General features: G+C 40.7%; 1 protein-coding gene across 3 annotated transcripts in view; it reads right to left on the bottom strand.

Moving 5' to 3' along the window:
• Tec (tec protein tyrosine kinase) overlaps positions 1 to 20049 on the bottom strand; it is a 100938-nt gene that overhangs the window by 19469 nt on the left and 61420 nt on the right. For 2 of the 3 annotated variants that reach the window (XM_090343630.1, XM_090343631.1), the window contains exons 3-8: positions 14103 to 14207; positions 11463 to 11544; positions 10161 to 10289; positions 7130 to 7170; positions 5710 to 5885; positions 1721 to 1786 (exon numbers count right to left, since the gene is read on the bottom strand). In XM_090343630.1, coding sequence (XP_090199756.1) covers positions 1721 to 1786; positions 5710 to 5885; positions 7130 to 7170; positions 10161 to 10289; positions 11463 to 11544; positions 14103 to 14207 — 599 coding nt within the window. The remainder of the gene's footprint in view (positions 1 to 1720; positions 1787 to 5709; positions 5886 to 7129; positions 7171 to 10160; positions 10290 to 11462; positions 11545 to 14102; positions 14208 to 20049) is intronic. The other variant, XM_090343632.1, reaches the window with a different exon arrangement.

Raw genomic sequence — 20049 nt, 5'->3', positions numbered from 1 at the left:
GACACAGATCCACTTTCAGCTTTTCAATGGTTAACTGGCGATAAGAGTCTCATGGCCTTTTCTGCCTGGCAGTCTTGAGTCTGGCCCAAGGGCAGCTATGCAGAGGCCTCCCATGAATCTAAGCATACAGAAAAACAGAGCACTGAACAGCTGGCAGAAATGTTTCTATAGCCATGGAGACAAAAGTGGTGAAACCAAAACAAAGCAGAAAAAAACCAAGCAAAAGTTATCTGACATAAAGCAAGAAGACAGAAAAGGGGATCTCTGCCTGCCCCCACTGGGGACAGCTTTTCCTTTTGCTATCTGTCTTGCTGTGGCACTGTGCCATATGGATTCTCTGGCTGTGGCACAGAAGGCTGAGTAGATGTCCACATGGAAACAATACACTAGCAGGTAGAGTCACCAAGAGGAGGAAACCCCCTCAAAAACATTCAATTTCCAGGAGTTGGGAGTTTGGCCTAGTGGTCGAGTGCTTGTCTAGCATGCACAAAGACCTGAGTTCAACTCCTCGGTACCACATACACAGAAAAAAAAAACAGTAGTGGTGCTGAGGCTCAAGTGGTAGAACTCTAGCCTTGAGAAAGTCCAAGGACAGTGCTCAGGCCCTGTGCTCAAGCTCAGGATTGTCAAAAAAACACAAAAATAAAAAACCACACAAAAAAACATTCAATTTCCAAATGAAGATTCAATGCAAATCCCCATGGCAGTGAAACAGAAACTCCAGCAATAAAAAGCCCTTTCTGGAAATCTCCCAGGTGACAGGAGGAGTTCTTGGGACTCAGGACTGGGGAAGGAAGAGCTGCTTTCCCAGCACCTCAACCCTAGCCTACAGCTAGTGCTCCCAGGCTAACACCTGCAAGATCTAATATGGGGCTAAGACCCCTATTACTGGGCTAGAAAGTCAATGGTAACACAATGGTAGGTATTGGGGTACAAGAACACATCTGAACATGGAAGAAATCCAGTAATACAGAAAATGTTTAGCTCCACCACAATTTGTGTGTATGTGTGTATATGTATGTGTGGTGCACACGTGTGCTAATATTAGGGATTGAACTCAGGATCTGGGCATTGCCCCCTAACTTTTCCACTCAAGTCTGGCACTCTTGTCACCTGAGGCATGCTTCCACTTCCAGCTTTTACATTTAAAAAGTGGTACCAGAGCTTCATGTGGGCTAGGCAAGCACTCTACCACTAGGCCATACTCCTGGCATAGTTCTAGCTTCTTAAAATGGTAAAAAAGATGGGAAGAAAACTATACTAATTATAGGGGTCTCCTCATTGTGGAGAAATTTTTCTCAATACTCATTTTTCCTAGTTTCATATTTTTAGAACAATAATCATAGAGCAGCTATATAATTAGGAAAATGGAACAACGATAAATAACAAAAAAATTTCAAAGACCACTCTGGGAAAAGCTATTCTCATATTATGAATGAATAACAATGGTCTATATTTCTAAGCCAGGGGAGTTATAAGGTTTAAAGTCAATTCAATTGCATCTGCTTACATAATTCCACTGACAGCCAACACCTTCAGGAAAGATATATTGTAAAGACTAATTCTCAGTTCTTTATCCCAGACAACTAAGTTAAAGATGTGTTAGTTACACTTGCTAAATGTAATTTTAAAAATCCATTTATTTTCAAAAGCCTTACAAATTAAGAGAATGCAAACATTTTCTGGTTTTTTCATATTTATAAAATAATCATGTACTTACTCATATTGATTTAAGTCATTTGATTTCTTTCCTGTTACATAATTACTTGGGATATACCCTTCACTCCTAGAAAGAAGAAAAATGCTTTAAGTATAGATAAATTACTTTGTTGAAAAGTTTTTTAAAAAAAGAAAGATCACTGACTTTCTAGCCAAATATTGTCAGGAGCTTATAAGAAACACTACCTGACCCTTATTCGATATATTTATGCCACATGACACTACAACTTTTATTTATTTATTTTTTTAGTTCGTCATGAGGCTTGAACTCTGGGCCTGGGCTCTGACCCTGAGCTCTTCAGCTCAAGGCTATCACCCTACCCCTTGAGCCATAGCACCACTTCCAGTTTTCTGGTCATTAATTAGACATAAAAGTCTCACACATTTTCCTGCCCAGGCTGGTTTTGAACTGTGATCCTCAGACCTCAGCTTCTTGAGTAGCTAGGACTACAGGTATAAGCCACCTGTGCCTAGCACTACAATGCATGCATGCATGCATGTATGTATGTATTGGTGCTAGTTCTGGAACTTGAACTCAGGACCTAGGCCCTGTACCTGAGCTTTTTTGCTTAAAGCTAGTGCTCTACCACTAAGTCACAGCTATACTTTCAGCTTTTTTTGTGGCTAATTGGAGCTAAGAAGCTCACAGACTTTCTTGGCCAGACTGGCTTCAAACCATGACCTGACTCAGATCTCAGCCTCTTGGATAGCCAGGATCACAGGTGTGAGCCACCAGCTCCCAGCAGTATTCTTGTTTGATCCTCACAAAAATTGTAAGACACAGGCTGGGAGTTTGGCCTAGTGGTAGAGTGCTTGCCTAGCATGCATGAGACCCGAGTTCAGTTCCTCAGTACCACATACATAGAAAAAGGCAGAAGTAGTGCTGTGACTCAAGTGGTAGAGCTCTAGCCTTGAGAAAGCCCAAGGACAGTGCTCTGAGTTCATGCCCCCTACCCCCAAAAAAATTTTTTGAGGCAAGCAGACATTATTATATCTATTACATCAATTTTCTGGTGAGGAAACTGAAGCTTAGGACAATTTAAGGTTTTTCTTCAAGGTTCCAAAGTTAGTCAGCCATGAAGCCAGAACTGAACTTTGGACCTGTGACTAAGTCCAAGCAATTCTGCTCCAGAATTCACTGCTGCTTGGGAGGCATTAAAGAAACTACTATTTAGCCAGGCACAGGTGGCTCATGCTTGTAATCCTAGCTACTCAGGAGGCTGAGATCTGAGGATCTCAATTCAAAGCCAGTCCAGGCAGGAAAGTCTGTGAGATTCTTATCTCCAATAACTACCAGAAAACTGAAGGTGGCACTGTGGCTCAAGGGGTAGAGCGGTAGCATTGACCTGAAGAGTTGAAGGACAGCACCCAGGCCCAGAATTCAAGCCCCATGACTGACCAAAAAAAAAAGAAAAGAAACTACTTCATGTCAAAGGGAAAGTTCCAAGCATGGATGGCTCATACCTGTAATCCTAGCTACTCGGGAGGCTGAGATCTGAGAATGCAATTCAAAGCCAGATAGTCAAACATCTGTGAGACTATTTTTCTTTCTTTCTGACAGTTCTGAGGCTTGAACTCAGGGCCTGAGCACTGACCTTAGGATTTTTTCTCAAGGCTGGAGCTCTACCACTTGAGACACAGCAGCACTTCCATCTTTTTCTGTGTATGTGATACTGAGGAATCAAACCCAGGGCTTCATGCATGCAAGGCATGTCTGTGAGATTCTTATCTCCACTTAACCAGCAAAAAGCCAGCAGTAGAGCTGTGGCTCAAGTGTCAGAGCACCAACTTTGAGTGAAAATGCAAAGTGACTTGGGTTCAAGACCCAGTGTGGGGGGGAGGGGAGGGGATTGTGAAAGTCACCCAGCACTCCAGTCCCTCAAGTGCCTCGAGGCCATTTCACAAAGTGTGGTCCCTGACTGCCTCATGGGTACAACTGGAGCACTTGTTAAAAGGACAAACTCTTCTGTCGTATTCCCAAAGACTTGGAATAAGAAGACTTTTCACTGGTCAGTCATGGGGTTTAAACTCAGGGCCAGGGCACTGTCCCTAAGCTTATTGCTCTACCACTTTCAGTCACAGCTCCATTTCCAGTTTTCTAGTGGTTAACTGAAGATAAGAGTTTCAAGAACCTTCCTGCCTGGGCTGGCTGTGAACTGCAATCCTCAGATCTCAACCACCTAAACAATTAGGATCACAGGTGTGAGCCACCAGCTCCTGGCTAATAAGGCCTTTTATGGTCCAGAGATAATTCAGTTTTTTCCCCATATGACTCTTATATCCTCTGCAATTTAAGAAGCATTCTTTTTTTTCCTTGCAAAAGGCACTTTTATTTTTTATCTTCTTTTTTTTCATTTTTTTATTGTAAGAAGCATTCTTGTGATCATAGGAGCCAAAGTTTTTAGAATAGAAAGATACACACATATAAATACTTTTTAATGGGAAAATCTTTATGATCTTTTTGTGTATATGTGCCTGTCCTGAGGCTCGAAATTAGGGTCTGGGCACTGTCCCGGATCTTTTGTGATGAAGGTTAGCACACTACCACTACCCATAGCTTTAATTCTGGCTTTTATTTATTTATTTTGGTAGTTAGGGAGAGATAAGAGTCTTGTAAACTTTCCTGCCCTGGCTGACTTCAAACTGTGATCCTCAGATCTTAGCCTCCTGAGTAGCTAGGGTTACAGGTATAAGTCACAAGCCTGAGCTGAGCTTTATAGATTTAAATTTTAAATTTTAATGTGAATTATTAATAAGAACACACACACACACACACACACACACACACACACACACGCAGACCGGATGTACTGAGCCAAGACCTAGAAGCAATGGTAATTCAAAAGCAATGGGAAAACTAGCCTCATATTTGTCTCTAAATATTATTTCTAATGAACATTAGAAGATAGATCTCCTTGGAAAAATGTCAAGCTGCAGATTTAACTATAAAAATATATAATTAATTTGATCCACTATATTGGGCCAAAAGACTAAGAAAAAGTAATGAAGACCTCAACCAAAAGTATTCACACTAACCTAAAATGGGACAATTCAAGCAAATACTGATGCACTATAATTTAATTACACAAGTATCTATAACCCTAAAAGCAATTATTGGTTACCACAGTAACAAGTACAGAAAGCTCAACCATAAACTCCTGAAATTGGTAAATGTTTAGAAACAACTTTCCTTCTTCACAAAGTGTGTTACTAGTCAAGCTGCATGACTACATGTATTTTTTCCCAGTTAGTCAGCCTGATTTTGTAGCATCTAATAATATGAATATATAATAAGCAAGCATTCATGTGTACTCTTCTCGAATCTCAAAGTGTTAGGACAAAGTCTGCAAATGGTATTTTTTAAATCATTATTATAATAGCATGATGGGTACATTTTCCTTTTTTAGTGAAAGGACAGGATTATTAGAGTCTACCTTAGGTAAAGATTGGTAAATCAAAACTAGCCAAATGCCGGTAATTTATGAAGTCAAGTGACACTATTTTTAGATGGTTGGAAATTCTGCAATACAGGTTAAATATTTCTTCTCTAGAGGTAGAAGTGTTTTAGATTCTTGAGTTTTTGAAAGTTGGGAATATCTGAATAAGCTCCAAAACTAGAAATTTTCCAAGCATCAATAAATCATATCAGTTTGAATTTTTGGATTAGGGATGTCCACACTGTACAAAACTCTTCAGTTTTTATACTGTAGCTGACAAAGGGACAGAAGAGAACCTTCTTTTAAACACAGTTCCCAGTGGAGGTGTGGCTCAAGTGGCAAAGCACTAAGCCAAGTCCTTTTTTTTTTTGCATTGATTGAATGACCACTGAGAATACATCATGATATGACAAAGTAACCGTGCTCTTTCATTTATGACCAACTGAAATAAGTCCACTATTCTCATTAGAACTAGCGCAGCTTGCACACTTTTTACCCAATACTTAACTTCCATTACCCCACTGCCTGTGGCACACAGAGAGGGAGTTCTTACCCGTATTTATCTCTCGCTTTCCACCAGTGGACATCATTCTTTTCCAATATGATATACTCTTGGCCTCTCTCTAATCTGAGGTCATGTGCTTCTGTTGCCTGGAAATCATACATTGCCACAACGATTTCTTCACTATTATCCTCTTCTTCAGGTGGAATGGGCGGAGGAGGCCGTCTCTAAGTGAAAAGGTAACATCAGCAAGTTCAGTCTTCTCTTTGACATAGATCCTATTCTAGGTGATGGACTGAGACATCACCCAGAACAACACAACAACCTCAAATCTACTAAAAGTCACCTAGTATTATTTGGGGCACCATATAACATTTATCAGTGTTATTGCTACTGATCTTTGTGGGGGGTTTAGGATATGGAGGATGAGCCAAAACTATCCTAAGCACAATAGGGGAATAGGGGATTAGAAAGTAGAAGAACCAAAGGTGAACAAGCCTTAGACAGGAGGTAGAGGAAATGAACACACATGTCATGGAATCTTTTCACAAGTCTCCTATCACGCTCTTTATGTCAACAATGTGTAAGGCACCTGCTTAGGACCTAACACCACCAAAAATATTTTCATAACACTCACAGCAGCTCAGTCCCTCACTGGGCCCAAAATACATTATTTTTCCCTATATACCACTCCTTGGAAATGTATAATTAAATCTCTAATATAATTCCCTGCCACACAGCAAGGGACTCAAGAGTAACAAGTGGCTCATGCGAGTAATCCTAGCTACTCAGGAGACTGAGACCTGAGTATCTTAATTCAAAGCCAACCTGAGCACAAAAAGTCTGTGACACTCGTATCTCGAATTAACCAGCAAGAATGTAGATGTGGAGATATGGCTCAAGTTGTAAAGCCTTGAGTGTAAAAGTCAAATAAGAGCAAAAGGCCCTGAGCACAAGCCCCAGTTTAAAAAAAAATAAAATAAAATAAAAAAACACCAACACCAAACAAGTAGTGATGGCTCACACCTGTAATCCTAGATACAGAGGCTGAGATCTAAGGATCTCGGTTCAAAGCCAGCTGGGCACAAAAGTCCATGAGACTCTTATCTCCAATTAACTACCAGACAACTGGAAGTGGCACTATGGCTCAAACTGGTAGAGTGCTATCCTTGAGCTAGAGAACTCAGGGACAGTGCCCAGGCCCAGAGTTCAAGCCCCATGACCAACAAAAAAGAAAAGTTTAAAAAAAAGACTGAGCAATTCCCTAACTTCATACACCTTCCCTGTATTATCTGATACCAAGAACAATTTAAACAAGCTAAAGTGTATCTGCTTCTAAAATGGTCCTGGGGAAAAGCAGCATTTAATGACTGGACACAAATGTAACTCACTCACTAACTTGCCCTTCTGAAATGCAAAGATAGAAAGGCTAGTCTAAAGAAGTAACTCCTGAAAATGAGAGGCCACTTACCTTCTTTATTGCTGGTGCGGGGGGCAAGGCTTTTCTTATACCTGAAAATACCAACACATTAGTAAGTCAAAACACTGTCAATCAAGGATGGATTAGGAATACAAGATGACAGTAGAAATAGAACAAGGAAAGCACGGGCAAGGAACTCAACTTTGCTCAACACAGGAGCATCGGAAGGTTGCTAGCATCCTGGCCTCCCTAGCCTCCACTGCATAAACTGTGCTTTCAACAGCTTGGTGAACCAAAACAAAACAAAACAAAACAAAACTGGGGCTGGTGGTATAGCTCAGTGGTTCAGTGAGAGTCCAGCATGCTTGAGGCCCTGAGTTCATGCCCCAGCAACTACAATAGATAAACAAGCAAACCAATGAAATTAGAGTAGTCCCCAACCCATCTGTGTGTGGTCTCTGTGATTTCTACTTTCTGAAGTTTCAGTATAAAAATGTTAAATGGAAATTTCTAGACATAGAAAATCCGTAAGTTTTAAATCTCATACCTCATTACTCATTTAGCTACTGTGGTTGTAAGATCAACTGCAGTGGGATCACCACACTCATATTCAACCAAACCTCACTTTTCTGAGTAATGGCTCCAAGTGCAAGAACAGTGATATGGAAATAGGGTGTACCAGAAAAGTGATAATGTACTTCCTTCTAGTGAAAAGATAAAAGGACTCCGCTGAGTAAGTAAACAGGTTACTAAGATCTACAGCTCAATAAGAAACTGAGAAAGACAAAAAGGGAGACACTGAGGAAGAGTTCACATACACATAATGTTATAATATATATACATGGGTTGGTAGTGGGGCCTGAACTCTGGGCCTAAGCACTGTCCCTGAACTTTTCAGCTCAAGGCTAGTGCTAGTACTCTACCACTTGAGCCACAGTATCACTTCTGGTTTTCTGATGGTTAATTGGAGATAAGAGTCTCATGGACTTTCCTGCCCAGGCAGACTATGAACCACAATCCTCAGATCTCAGACTCCTGAGTAGCTAGGATTACAGGCATGAGCCACAAGTGCCTGGCTATACTAGTTCTATTTTATTATTAGGTGGTGCTGTTAGCTTCTCACTATGCCTAAATCTTAAAGTTTATGACAGGTATGTATCTATAGAAGAAAAACCCATGGTATAGTTTGGAATTCTTTGTAACTTCAAGCACTCATTGGGAGTCTTGGGCATCTCCTATGGATAAGGGGATGTCTACTGTAATGAGAACACTGAGAAATCAATAAGCTCTGGCTCTTCCTCCACAGTCCTAGAGCTTTGGCTGACAAACAGCTACCTACAGTTAAGTGGATATGAGGGCTCTCTGTATAAATAAATGGTACATGCCAATTTTAGACCCTATGCCTAAAAAACACTATTTATATGGACACCCTTGACTCCTTTCTCCCTTTCTACGTCCATTATAGGACATTGGACCTGGTGTAACCTTCAGGAACCATTTGTACAATTATTCCTACCAGGCTTGGAGCAGCTATTTACCTCTGGTTTTAATACATGGAACAAAAATTAATTCCTACTTTAAATCACTGTAACTTCTCAGTCTATTTTCTTTTGGGGGGGGCGGGGGGGTCCATGGGGCTTGAACTCTGGGCCTGGGTGCTGTCCCTGAGCTCTTTAGCTCAAGGATACTGCCCTATCTCTTGAGCCATGGTCCCACTTCTCTTTATCTAATGGTTAACTGAAGATAAGAGTCTCACATCCTTTAGTGCCTAGGCTGGCTTTCAACTGCAGTCCTCAGATCTCAGTCTCCTGAGTAGCCTGGATTATAGGTGTGAGCCACCCGGCTTCTATTTCTTTTTCTTATAGCAAATTAAGACTGTGTATTCCCTAATGCTAAGTGCTAGGGAACTGGAAAAAAAAAAGAATAGGAAAAAGTAAGTCTTAGAAACGTGATCCTTTCTTTTTGTTGTGCTAAATTAAAGCTGACATATGCCAGAAAAACCAGAGTAGAGGGACTCCAGGCCTCTGGAACTGCCCTTGAACCAGTAAGCATCTGCTGAATGGCCATTCTGCTAGACTCCAGATGCCCCACAAATTCTGAATGATACACGGAGCATGGTACATCAAGAAGAGAAATATAGCACATCATCATCCTACAACACAAGAATTTCAGCTTTTTGGAGCATGGTACATCAGGAAGAGAAATACAGCACATCATCATCCTACAACATTAGAAATTTCAGCCTTTTGCTATTTTTTTTCTTTTTTGCCAGCTCTGGGCCTTGAACTCAGGGCGTGGGCACTATCCTTGGGCTTTTTCAAAGCTAGAGATCTACTACTTGAGCCACAGCACCAGTTCCGGCTGTTTTCTAAGTATGTGGTAGCCAGGAATCAAACTGGGTCTTCTTCGTGTATGCTAGGGAAGCACTCTACCACTAGGCTAAACCCCTGGCCCTCTCTTGCTGTTTTTTGGTTTTGCTTTTTTAAGAAAAAAATCTCTTTATGTGGTCCAGACCGGCCCTGAATCCATAATCCTCCTGCTTCCAGCCTCCCAAATATTGGACTTGCAAGTGTACCCCATCACACTTGACAGAGTCTCTATATATTTTTAACTTGTGACTAAGGGCCTCTAATTTCCAGCATTTATAAGGGTCTTGGTGTCCATTTTTTTTATTTGAACATTTACATAGAAATACCATTATGACACTTTGCCAACCTGACAGGCTATGAAGTCATTACCAAATCCACACCACTAAGACTTGTGAAAATGAGGACAGTCCTGTCAAGATTATAGCTGCATTGCTATAAGAGGTTTCCAGCTACACCGCTGGGAAGATTTTATTTGCTAACAAATACACATATATTGAATGAAGAGAAGTTGCTGATGGATCACATTTTTTTAATAAGTTCATTTCTAACAGACTTCAATGTTGTGATGAAATCTCCCCAAAAGACAATGCTGGATTTTATGAAACGGTCTTTCTGCTGCCTAATTAAATTACCTTTATAAACCACTCCTTTCTCACCATAACAATGTATCCATTTTAAATACAATATAATTACAGAAGAAAATGATTACTTACTGCTTTCAAAAAGATTATATTTTTCACATCCAGGCGCTAGTTTTTCAGTTTGTCTGCAGCACTGATAACTTCCATCTGCCCAGAATTTAGGATGATATTTAATCATAATATTATTGTTGTTCTTTATTTCTGTAATTCACAGACACATCCGTGGTTAGAATAAAGCAGATGACAGCATGTTTGGCTAGAAGCACTGAAAACCCTCACTTCCTTAAATACTATGTTAACTATGGGGACAGCAGTGTAATAATGTTACACAAGTCAACAGTCAGAAAAGCCTCTTTCTTTTACCTTTCCATGTGGCCTGTGAATTCATCCCTGTGATTTTTTTTTTCCAGTCCTGGGGCTTAAACTCAGAGCCTGATCACTGTCCTTGGGTTTTCCTCAAGGCTAGTGTTCTACCACCTGTGCCACAGCACCACTTCTGGTTTTTCTATGTATGTTGTACTGAGGAATCAAACCTGGGTCTTTGTGCACCCTACCACTACACCAAACACTAAGCCCTCATCCCTGTGAATTTTAACTAGCAAAGCTAGGCCTACTGCTGCTTCACATGTAGCTAGGACTAGCAGGATGATTGAAAATATAAAGGGATTGATGTAGAAATGACCGCTTCTATTTCATGATAGATAAATGCATTCACATGTAGCTAGGACTAGCAGGATGATTGAAAATATAAAGGGATTGATGTAGAAATGACCGCTTCTATTTCATGATAGATAAATGCAAAGTCATTTCACTATCATATCTCCCATAGGAGAAGCAATGTGGATGATCAGTGCAAACTGGCCATTTACATACTCTATATACATGTCTATCCATCCACACCAAACATTGATTACATAAGCAATTACATAAGGAAAATACAAAATCCTGTCATTATAAAAGCCCTTGCTTCATCACCTTTGCATATTAAATGGAAGCAGACTTTTCTTAGAAACTATACACCACTACAATTAGATTTTAAAAAGGGACATTATCTTCAGTATGCTGGCCATAACCATTCTTCAAGCAATAACTATTGTACACTGAGAAGTGATAAATGCAAGAGATATACTGGTTATGTGTTGTTTTGTGATAATTATGTTGTACCTCTAAAAGTTATATAAAGATTACTAATTTTGATTAACTTCTAAAGACTAAGTCCCAGAGACTGTAATTAGAGATTCCCTCCTTGAACAATTGTTTGTTGAACTTGTCATTTAAAATATGATGTAAACATAAGCCATATAATTAAAAAAAAGTTATATAAAGATTAAAAGAACTATTGATGTTTATTCATTATAAAAGCATAAATCTTACCTTCTTTTAACTTCTTCACCCACCGGTCCCTACTTTGTGCACTAGGTGCAAAAATATAAAGTGTGTTAGCATCATGAACGACCTAAAGTTAAAAAAATAATAATAAAGAAAGAAATTAGTGACAAAGACATAAGACACAGCACTTCTGTCTAGCACAGGGTCCCTGATACCACAGGCTAGGCACCAAGAAATAATTCTTGCATTTCTAACTCAAAGGACCTAGATTTCCCTCTTACAAAGGACATCTTTTGGGCTGGGAGTTTGGCCTAGTGGTAGAGTGCTTGCCTAGCATGCACAAAGACTGAGTTTGATTCCTGGGTACCACATACATAGAAAAAAACAGAAATGGTGCCGTGGCTCAAGTGGTAGCCTTGAGAAAGCCCAAGGACACTGCTCCAGCCCCAACTTCAAGCCCCATACAAAAAGCAAAGGATAACTATTTCTTAATTACAACATCAAATGGGGTTATAAATTTGGGAAGGAAAAAAAAATGGGGAAGGAACAGTTTTTATATAGAAAAGAAAAAGATATATACAGAGGTCAGTATGCTTCTTTTTTTTTTCCTGTCAGTCATGGGGCTTCAACTCTGGGCCTGGGCACCGTCCCTGAGCTCTTCAGCTCAAGACTACTACCCTACCCCTTGAGCCACAGCCCCACTTACCATTTTCGAGTGGTTAATTGGAGATAAGAGACTCCTGTTCTTTAGAGCCTGGGCTGGCTTTAAATTATGATCCTCAGATCTCAGCCTCCTGAGTAGCTAGGATTACAGAAGTGAGCTACTGTACCTGGCACAGTATGCTTTCTTAATCTTGGTATTTCTTTCACCTTAATGAACTAACATTCCTTAGAGAAACCTAGTACAACATCAATTATCCTAATGTACTCTTTTTCTAAATAATATTTTAGATGAGTGGATTAACCTTTCAGCTCACTCTTAGGGTTTCCTTTGCCACTACTAATAGTCACAGCAGGTAACTTTGTTTAGCAGTATTTCAGCTCTAGGCTACCTTCAAGTACCAGTGTCCATTCATACACAGACCCAAAAATCCCAATTCTTAATCATGAGAATCATCGCTCCTCCCACCAAGTGCCTATCACCCTCTAATGATGTAAGAGCCAAGAGTGGCAGAAATGGTTCTCTGCTAAACACTTCTAATGAAATTTTATACACATACAGATACACACCATTATTAGATGCATTCTATGAACTACTCAGGCCCATTCCTAGATCTATGGGTTAGGAAGAGCACTATACAGGCAGCAGTAGAAGAGAAGCAGTGGTAACAGTGTTATTAACAGCGACTCACACCATCCTTGCTCTTACTACACATCTCAGTGACTTACATGTCATTTCAGTGAGAGCTCACAACACATCAATAAAGTGAACACTATTACCACTATTTTCATTTTTCAGAACAAGAAACAGACATAAAGAGGGCAGCGACTTACAGGAGATCACAGAGAAAGAAAGTGGGAGATCAGGTTGTTTGTCCTCAGTCTCCTCCTTAACCACTTTTTGTCCCTGCTCTTCATACAAGAGAAGAGGCAGATATAAAATGAGGGAAGGTAAAAAGGAAACTTGAATTTAGGCTCTCATTTCATACTGTTGTCCTCAGAGCAGAAAATAACCCAGAGATAGTTTTAATCTTGAATTTTAACTCACAGTTTCCAAATACTATTGATTCCCCGTTATCCCCCGAACCCCACCAAAAACAAAACTGGTGTTCATTTCAAGTATAACTGAGAATTTCACAGGAACAGTCAAAAACAACCAAAATTCCACACTGCAGTACTACCTTGAAAAAGATTTCTTTTCAGCTTTCTCTTAAGTCACACTGAGAAACAACCCTGGGTAAAAGAATGACTTTTACCTGAGATGTTCTTTGCTCAAAGGAAACTGTGAAAATGCCTCCCACCAGGGAGGGAAGGGTTAGGTGCTGGAGGAGATCTTATGCGGCCTGACATGTGCTCTAGACCAGCAGAGTCCAACTCCAGCCTCCTGGGTTCTCAGGACTGTGAGCATGAGGATTGTGGCATGGCTATGGCATCACTCAAGGGTAGCCATATCCATCTTCATTGGCAGCCAGGATAGATGCCCATGTGTGGCTTGGTTGGCTCTAAATTCACAGCATGGCCCTGGATGAACTATCTAACCTGTGAGCTTCACATTTCCCAATCATGCCTGAGAAATGTATGATAATTACCCACTTTGTGCAACAAGACCATTGGAAGGAAAAAGTGAGCTAGCATGATAATGTGTAAATATACTTTAACAGAGAGTGCTCATACTATAGCACTAGTGTTCTTATGTGGGACTGACACTATTTCCCAGCATCTCGAGTTTACAGAAAATGTTACCATCCTCTGTTTAGTTGCCAGCCTTCATATCCCAAGTACACCATGATACTGCAGATAAGACTTGAGTCTTATAGATACCCAGGATCATAGGTAGAATGGAGCAATAAAAAAGGACAGAATAATGTCTCAACAAAGATTTAAGCAGTTCATGGAGAATAATTGCTATAACAGCAACAAATGAACCTAAAATCAGCCACCAAGCCAATGACAAGAAACCACAATGTCAGAGAGAAACATAACTAGGGGCCCGGCATGTCCCACTGCGAAAATACATCGGCTCACCTGAAATGGATATTTATTTTGACATGGGATGATGCCATCATCGTTCTTCACTATTTCCACACACTTGATTTTTGAAATATCAATAAACCCCTTCCTGTATTTTTTCTGTGAAAAGAAAACATAAGGAGAAGCATTATAATCCTAACCCATAAGAAAAATGTTTACTTTTAGGACCTTTTTCATGAAAACTTTAAAACCCTGAAAAAGGAAATTAAAGCAGAACTGAGGAAATGGAAAAATCTCCCATGCTCCTGGATTGGAAGAATCAACATCGTGGAAATGACAATCTTGCCAAGGGCTATCTACAAATTCAACACAATACCCATCAATACCCCAATGTCATTCTTTAAAGAAATAGAAGAGGCAATCCAAAATTTCATATGGAATAAGAAAAGACCCCGTATAGCAAAAACACTTCTTAGCAGAAAGAACAGCACAGGAGGAATTTCAATTCCAAACTTTAGACTCTATTACAGAGCTATAATAGTCAAAACAGGTTGGTACTGGCACAAGAACAGGCCTGAAGACCAATGGAATAGAACTGAGGACCCACATATTAAACCACAGACCTATGGCCACCTAATCTTTGACAAGGGAGCCAAAAAAATAGAATGGAAGAAAGATAGTCTCTTCAACAAGTGGTGCTGGCAGAACTGGTTAAGCACCTGCAGAAAACTAAAGTTGGATCCTTCTTTGTCACCCTGCACTAGAATTAACTCCAAATGGATCAAAGACTTTGAGGTAAAAGCCGACACACTGAAAACTTTACAAGAAGGAATGGGAGACACACTAGGCCTCCTTGGCACAGGTCAAAACTTTCTTAATAAGGACCAAGAAACACAACAAATCAGAAAAAGGCTGGATAAGTGGGACTGCATTAAACTGCAGAGCTTCTGTATGGAAAAGAACATAGCTAGTAAATTAATTAAGAAGCCTACAGAATGGGAGAAGATCTTCACTAACCATACAACGGACAAAGGCCTCATATCTAAAATACATCAACAGCTCAAAAAATTGAATCACTCCAAAACTAATCTCCAAAGAAACAACCATCCCATCAAAAGATGGGCCAAAGACTTAAAGACTTAAAGAGAGTCTTCTCTGAAGAAGAAATAAAACTGGCCTCTAGACACATGAAGAAATGCTCGACATTTCTGGTCAAAAAAGAAATGCAAATCAAAACAACTCTAAGATTCCACCTCACTAGAGTTAGAATGGCCAGGATCAAGAAAACTAATAACAACAGATGCTGGAGGAAATGTGGCCAGGAGGGATCACTACTACACTGCTGGTGAGAGTGCAAACTCGTTCAACCACTATGGAAAGCAGTATGGCAGTTCCTCAAAACACTAAACATAGAGCTCCCCTATGACCCAGCAATTCCATGACTTGGCATTTACCCAACTGTCCAGAAACAAAGACATATTAAATCCACTATCACAAAGACACTCATTGCAGCACTATTTACAATAGCAAAGGTATGGAACCAACCCAGATGTCCCTCAGTTGATGAGTGGATCAACAAGATGTGGTATTTATACACAATGGAATTCTATGCTGCTGTCAGAAAGAATGATATCTCCCCATTTGTAAGGAAATGGAAAGACTTAGGAAAAATCCTATTAAGCCAGCTCAAAGGAACATAGGCTCAATGGTTTCCCTCATTTGCCAGAATCAGTAGAAACCTTGGACTCTTCTAGCAGAGATTTGCAATAGAACAAAACCTAGATACATAAGGCCATACAGTATGATGCTAAATGAAAGGACCTCCAGGATATAGAAACAAAAGCCATATAATGAGTGATTGTTGTCCTTAATGTACTATGTTATCTCTCATGTCTTTTGCTGTCCCTTGGTTATCTCATATTGTTATACTATTTCACTTTTTTATCTGATATATTGGATATATGCATATTTGGTTATTTGAAATTGGATAGGAAAGGGGGGAAAACAAGATGAGGGTGGGAGTGGGGGGGAGGGAAATGGGCACCAAGACATGAGAAAGGGTATCAATGTATGTGAAGTAATATACCTTCCATCTGGCAAATGTACTATAACCCTTCTATTAAATACAATAAAAAATATATGGAAAAAAAAAGAAAAATGTTTACTTTTGTTTTTGTGCTAGCCCTGAGGCTTGAACTCCGGGTCTTGGCCCTATCCCTGAGTTTTGTGCTCAAGGCTAGCACTTACCACTTGAGCTGTACCTCCACTTCCAGCTTCTTTGGAAGTTAACTGGAGATAAGAGACTCACGCCGCCTGCCTATGCTGGCTCAAACCATCATCCTCAGATCATAGTCTCCTGAGTAGCTAATGTTCCAGGCATGAGCCACCAGCGCCCATGCTAAGAAGAAAAGTATTTAAATGGTTGTATTTGTTAAAGAGATTGCTGATTCAAAATATTAAAATTACCTAAAATATTGCCTAAATCGTGTCACCCTTTTAAATTTCTCAAACTGTTCAAAATGTAATGATTGTGAACAAACTGTTAAATCCTTTCACTTCTGAGGGTGAAATAGTCTGCCTGGCAGTCTCCATCACACACATCTTATTCAGCTGGTCTAATGTCTTGACAAGAGAAGCAAAAACAAGGCATCAAATATCAAAGCCAGTGAAACCCCATTTATTGAGTCATAAGCACAAACTCCAGCCAGCTCCTGGGAGGACATGGAGCTCAGAGTAAAGAAAAGAAGACTGTCAAGATCCAGGCAGGGCTCCCACCTGGCCCCGGGTGCTGAATGCTGTTTCTCTTCTCCATGTCTCCCTCTCTCCCAGTAGCAATCCATCATCCACATCTCTGAACACAAGAATCCTACATCTGGACATTTATTCTAGGGAGAACCCCAAAGAATACAAAGCAGTATGTGAAAGGATAACACGATGTATCCATTCAAAACTATTACAGCCAGGCGCTGGTGGCTCATATCTGTAATCCCAATTACTCAGGAGTCAAGGATCTGAGGATCAAAATTTGAAGTCAGCCCAGGTGGAAAAGTCTGTGAGATAGTTATCTCTAATTACCCAGCAAAATACCAAAAGTAAAAGTATGGCTCAAGTGGGAAGTATAGGCCCTGAGCAAAAATACCAAGGGGGAGCTTGAGGCCCTAAGTTCAAACCCCAGTACCAGCACACACACACACACACACACACATACACACACACACACAAAATAGAAAAACCATTATAAATACAATATAGCAATAAAAAAATCTTGCTGAATAACATTCACTGATGTACTCTACAGAAAGAATATAGACTAAGGTATTCTTTTTAAAAATTTATCTTCACGTAGTTGTACAAAGAGTTGCCATTCAACTATGTCTTATATGACGACAATGAATCTTGATCAGTGTCACGCCTTTCATCATACTCCCCAATCCCTCCCAACCCCCCGCTTCCCTTAATTTTCTTCATTTTGTAAAACACACATTGAGTTTTATGAGTGCATTTGCCACACCCTTCTTCTCTTCCTTCATCAACTAAAGTATGGTTGTTAATACATTTCATAGGAATAGCAAAAGGGAAAGGGAGAAATAAAGAACTCGGTGGTACGGTGGGTGGCCAGCCCCGACCCCCTTCCTGGCCTTAGCCACTTAATACTCTGAATGAACTCACTCCTCTGGCCACATCTTTGGCTCTCCACCCAGAAATCTCCTCTGCATCCTCTCTGTCACCACCACCATCAGCAGCTCCCTCCTGAGTAGATTTCCCAGGTTGTCATTTACCAGTGTACTCTCATTTATATTCCTCTTGTACACCCCTCGACATTAGTCAGTCCTCCTCTTCCCCTAACCTTGTCACATCTGGCTGCAGAAAGTCACCTGTCCTCTATGCCCTTGGCCAGGCTTTGGGTGCAACTCTTCAGTCTATGTGTGTATCTATCTCCATGGAGACTACCAACCCGTTGCCCCATCCCTATCCTCCCTTCAGTGGACAATCTCCTTCATGCCTTTCCGGAGAAGACACTTCTTTTCCCTCTTCAGCTCAATGGCACTCTAAGATCTCCCCCTTTCTTTTCTATTTCCTCCTGTCACTAAAGAAGGTAAGAGGGACACACAATTGTATGATAGTAAACATGTTCCACAGGGGTACGATGAGAATAAAATGAGATAACACTACAAAAAAAGCTTAAATGAGTGGTCCATAGTACAAGCAAAAACTGTTAATAGTACAGCTGGCATTTAACTGATGCATTGCATTCTGTGCCCAAAATATCCTCATAGACAGGTACCATGCTCCTCATTCTTTTTTTTTCCCATATATTTTTATTGTAATTAATAGAAAGGTTACATTACATTTGCCAGATGGAAGGTGCCATGCTCCTACTTCTATAGACAGGTCAACCTGCAGATTTTCACTGTCCCCAGAGCCTCTGGACTTGACCCCAACTGTTAAGGAGGCAAGAACATACCAGTGCTGAGCCCTAGAGGAGCCAGCAGGATTTGAAGCGTGTACTTCTTCAAGCTTCTGGGAGGACAGAAAGGAGGACATTCTCCCACTGGTTGGTTCTATTCTAAGGATTTACTTTGCCTGCCTGAAGACATGGCTCCCCCGGCAAACCAAGAAGCCTCCCCTGCCAGCCCTGCCCGCATTCTTCACCCTTCCTGAAAGAATGATTGCATTGCGTCTCCACTTTCACTTCCTTCCACCCACTCCCTCCTTAACCACCTGCCACCTCAGTCCCCTAGGGCTGTTTCAGAAGTATATCGCTGATGACCAGGCCCAACAGGTGTTTTCAAGGAGGGTGGATTCTACTTAGGATTGCTGACCTTCTCTTTCTTCTTGCAGCCTTGACTTTGGGGCATCTTGTTTCTCCTTTTCTCCTCTTCTCTTGGTTTCTCAAATAATACCTACCTTGTGTAGCTAACTCTGCCAAGGAAGTCAAGGTAAAAAAAGTTTATGTCCTGTGCATGTGGCCCTCATCGCTACTCAGCAAGGTAAGGCTCACAATGTCCATCATATAGAGAAGAAACTAACTTGCCTGTGAGAGACACCAGTGCAATAACCATTACACAATGTAGTAAGTGGTAGATGATTTTTTTTTTAAGATGCAATGAGAGCACTGAGAACTCTGGCCTACCTATCAGAGGAATGAAAGGGAGAGAAATTCCTGCACAAGGCAAAGTACATGCAAAAATAAAACATGCCTGCTTGATCTCAGTGTCCTTCTATGATAATGTATGTTCCATAGGTTTGTTATAAGAATTAAATGAGCTAAACCACAAAAAGCTTAGAAAAGTATTTGGCCCATACTATAAGCAAGTACTGTATTTGCTTAAAAAGGCAAAGAAAGACCAGTGTGCAGCTGGGTGCAGTGGTTTAAGCCTGGCAATTCAAATATACAGTAGGCTGAAATTGGGAGGATTGGAATCACAGGCCAGCCCAGACTTTTTAAAAAGCTAGTGAAACCTCACCTTGAGAGAAAGAGCTGGTGGTATGCACTTACCTTTCCAATTTTGGTGGAAAGTATAAGCAGGAGGATCACGGTCTGGCCTTTAAACTCTAATACCACTCCTCCCCCCATCCCCCAAAAAAGAGCCGAGGGGAGGAAGTGTAAGAGAAGAAGAAAAAGAAAGCAATGGAAAAGAAAAGGCAAGATGGGAAAACTTGTGGTTAAAGGACAAGGTACATAAGACAGAATGAAAAAGTGAGCAGAGGCAAGAGAATGTGCTTGGGGTCTGGTCAGAGGGGCCACTTACCTGGCCTACATCAGCTAATAGACAGAAGAAATGCTGCCAGAGAACACCCTCCTGTGAACAAGCCCACATGTTCCCTGTGGAATCCTTAGACAATACTAATAATAAAAGGAAGAATCAAAGACCACTACCCTTCCAGCCCTGGAGGCAGTTTCTAAAAACATCACAGACTTTACCCAGACACTGCTCTCACTGCGCAGTTTTGCACCTGCCAATCACTAGTCCTGGTAGCAACACACTGTGATCCACTT

This window comes from Megascapheus bottae, chromosome 13 (genome assembly GCF_031878675.1).
Source record: "Megascapheus bottae isolate mThoBot1 chromosome 13, mThoBot2.hap1, whole genome shotgun sequence".
Taxonomy (NCBI): domain Eukaryota; kingdom Metazoa; phylum Chordata; class Mammalia; order Rodentia; family Geomyidae; genus Megascapheus; species Megascapheus bottae.
The sequence above is the reverse complement of the archived record's forward strand: the minus strand, read 5'-3'. Positions and strand labels throughout refer to the sequence as shown.